This window comes from Penaeus monodon, chromosome 25, assembly GCF_015228065.2.
Source record: "Penaeus monodon isolate SGIC_2016 chromosome 25, NSTDA_Pmon_1, whole genome shotgun sequence".
In the NCBI taxonomy this organism is placed as follows: domain Eukaryota; kingdom Metazoa; phylum Arthropoda; class Malacostraca; order Decapoda; family Penaeidae; genus Penaeus; species Penaeus monodon.
In genome coordinates this window covers 1,867,816-1,868,258 of record NC_051410.1, presented here as the reverse complement: position 1 = coordinate 1,868,258, position 443 = coordinate 1,867,816, and the positions used below count along the sequence as shown (strand labels likewise).

Sequence of the window (443 nt, the reverse complement as noted above, 5' to 3'; positions counted from 1 at the left end):
ACAGTAATAATTAATAAAGTTAAGTCTGATTCACTACTTGACAAAATCTTTCAAGCATGGATTATATTTGGTGGAATAAATCTACGGCTTAGCAGTACTCACATAGGTGAAATCAATAAAATCGCAGTCCACATCTTGGAAGCCTATGGTTCCAACGGCGTATGTGTCATCATTCTTATAGTGGAATTTGCCCGTTGATCGATGAAATAATAGTGTGTGGAAGAGGCTTAAAACTGCCTCGTCCACCTGCCTGCCTTCTACGTCCTGCGAAAACAGAAGTGATAATTGTAGGAAATTTACAATATCCACAAAGGCAAAAACTCTCCAATATTCAAAATTTCTCCAAAAATAAAAAACCAGTTAGAACTTTTATTCCCAGGCTATAAAACAGATAAATGTCAGATAAAAATACCTACCCGTACCCTGCCACTGACTGATTCATG

General features: G+C 37.0%; 1 protein-coding gene across 1 annotated transcript in view; it reads right to left on the bottom strand.

Moving 5' to 3' along the window:
* The window catches only part of LOC119589423 (autophagy-related protein 101-like), a gene marked incomplete at its 3' end in the record, with an annotated part of 88,441 nt that overhangs the window by 2,287 nt on the left and 85,711 nt on the right, over nt 1-443 (bottom strand). Inside the window, 1 exon segment of the mRNA XM_037938031.1 lies at nt 103-264. Within this exon segment, the coding sequence (XP_037793959.1) occupies nt 103-264 (162 nt within the window).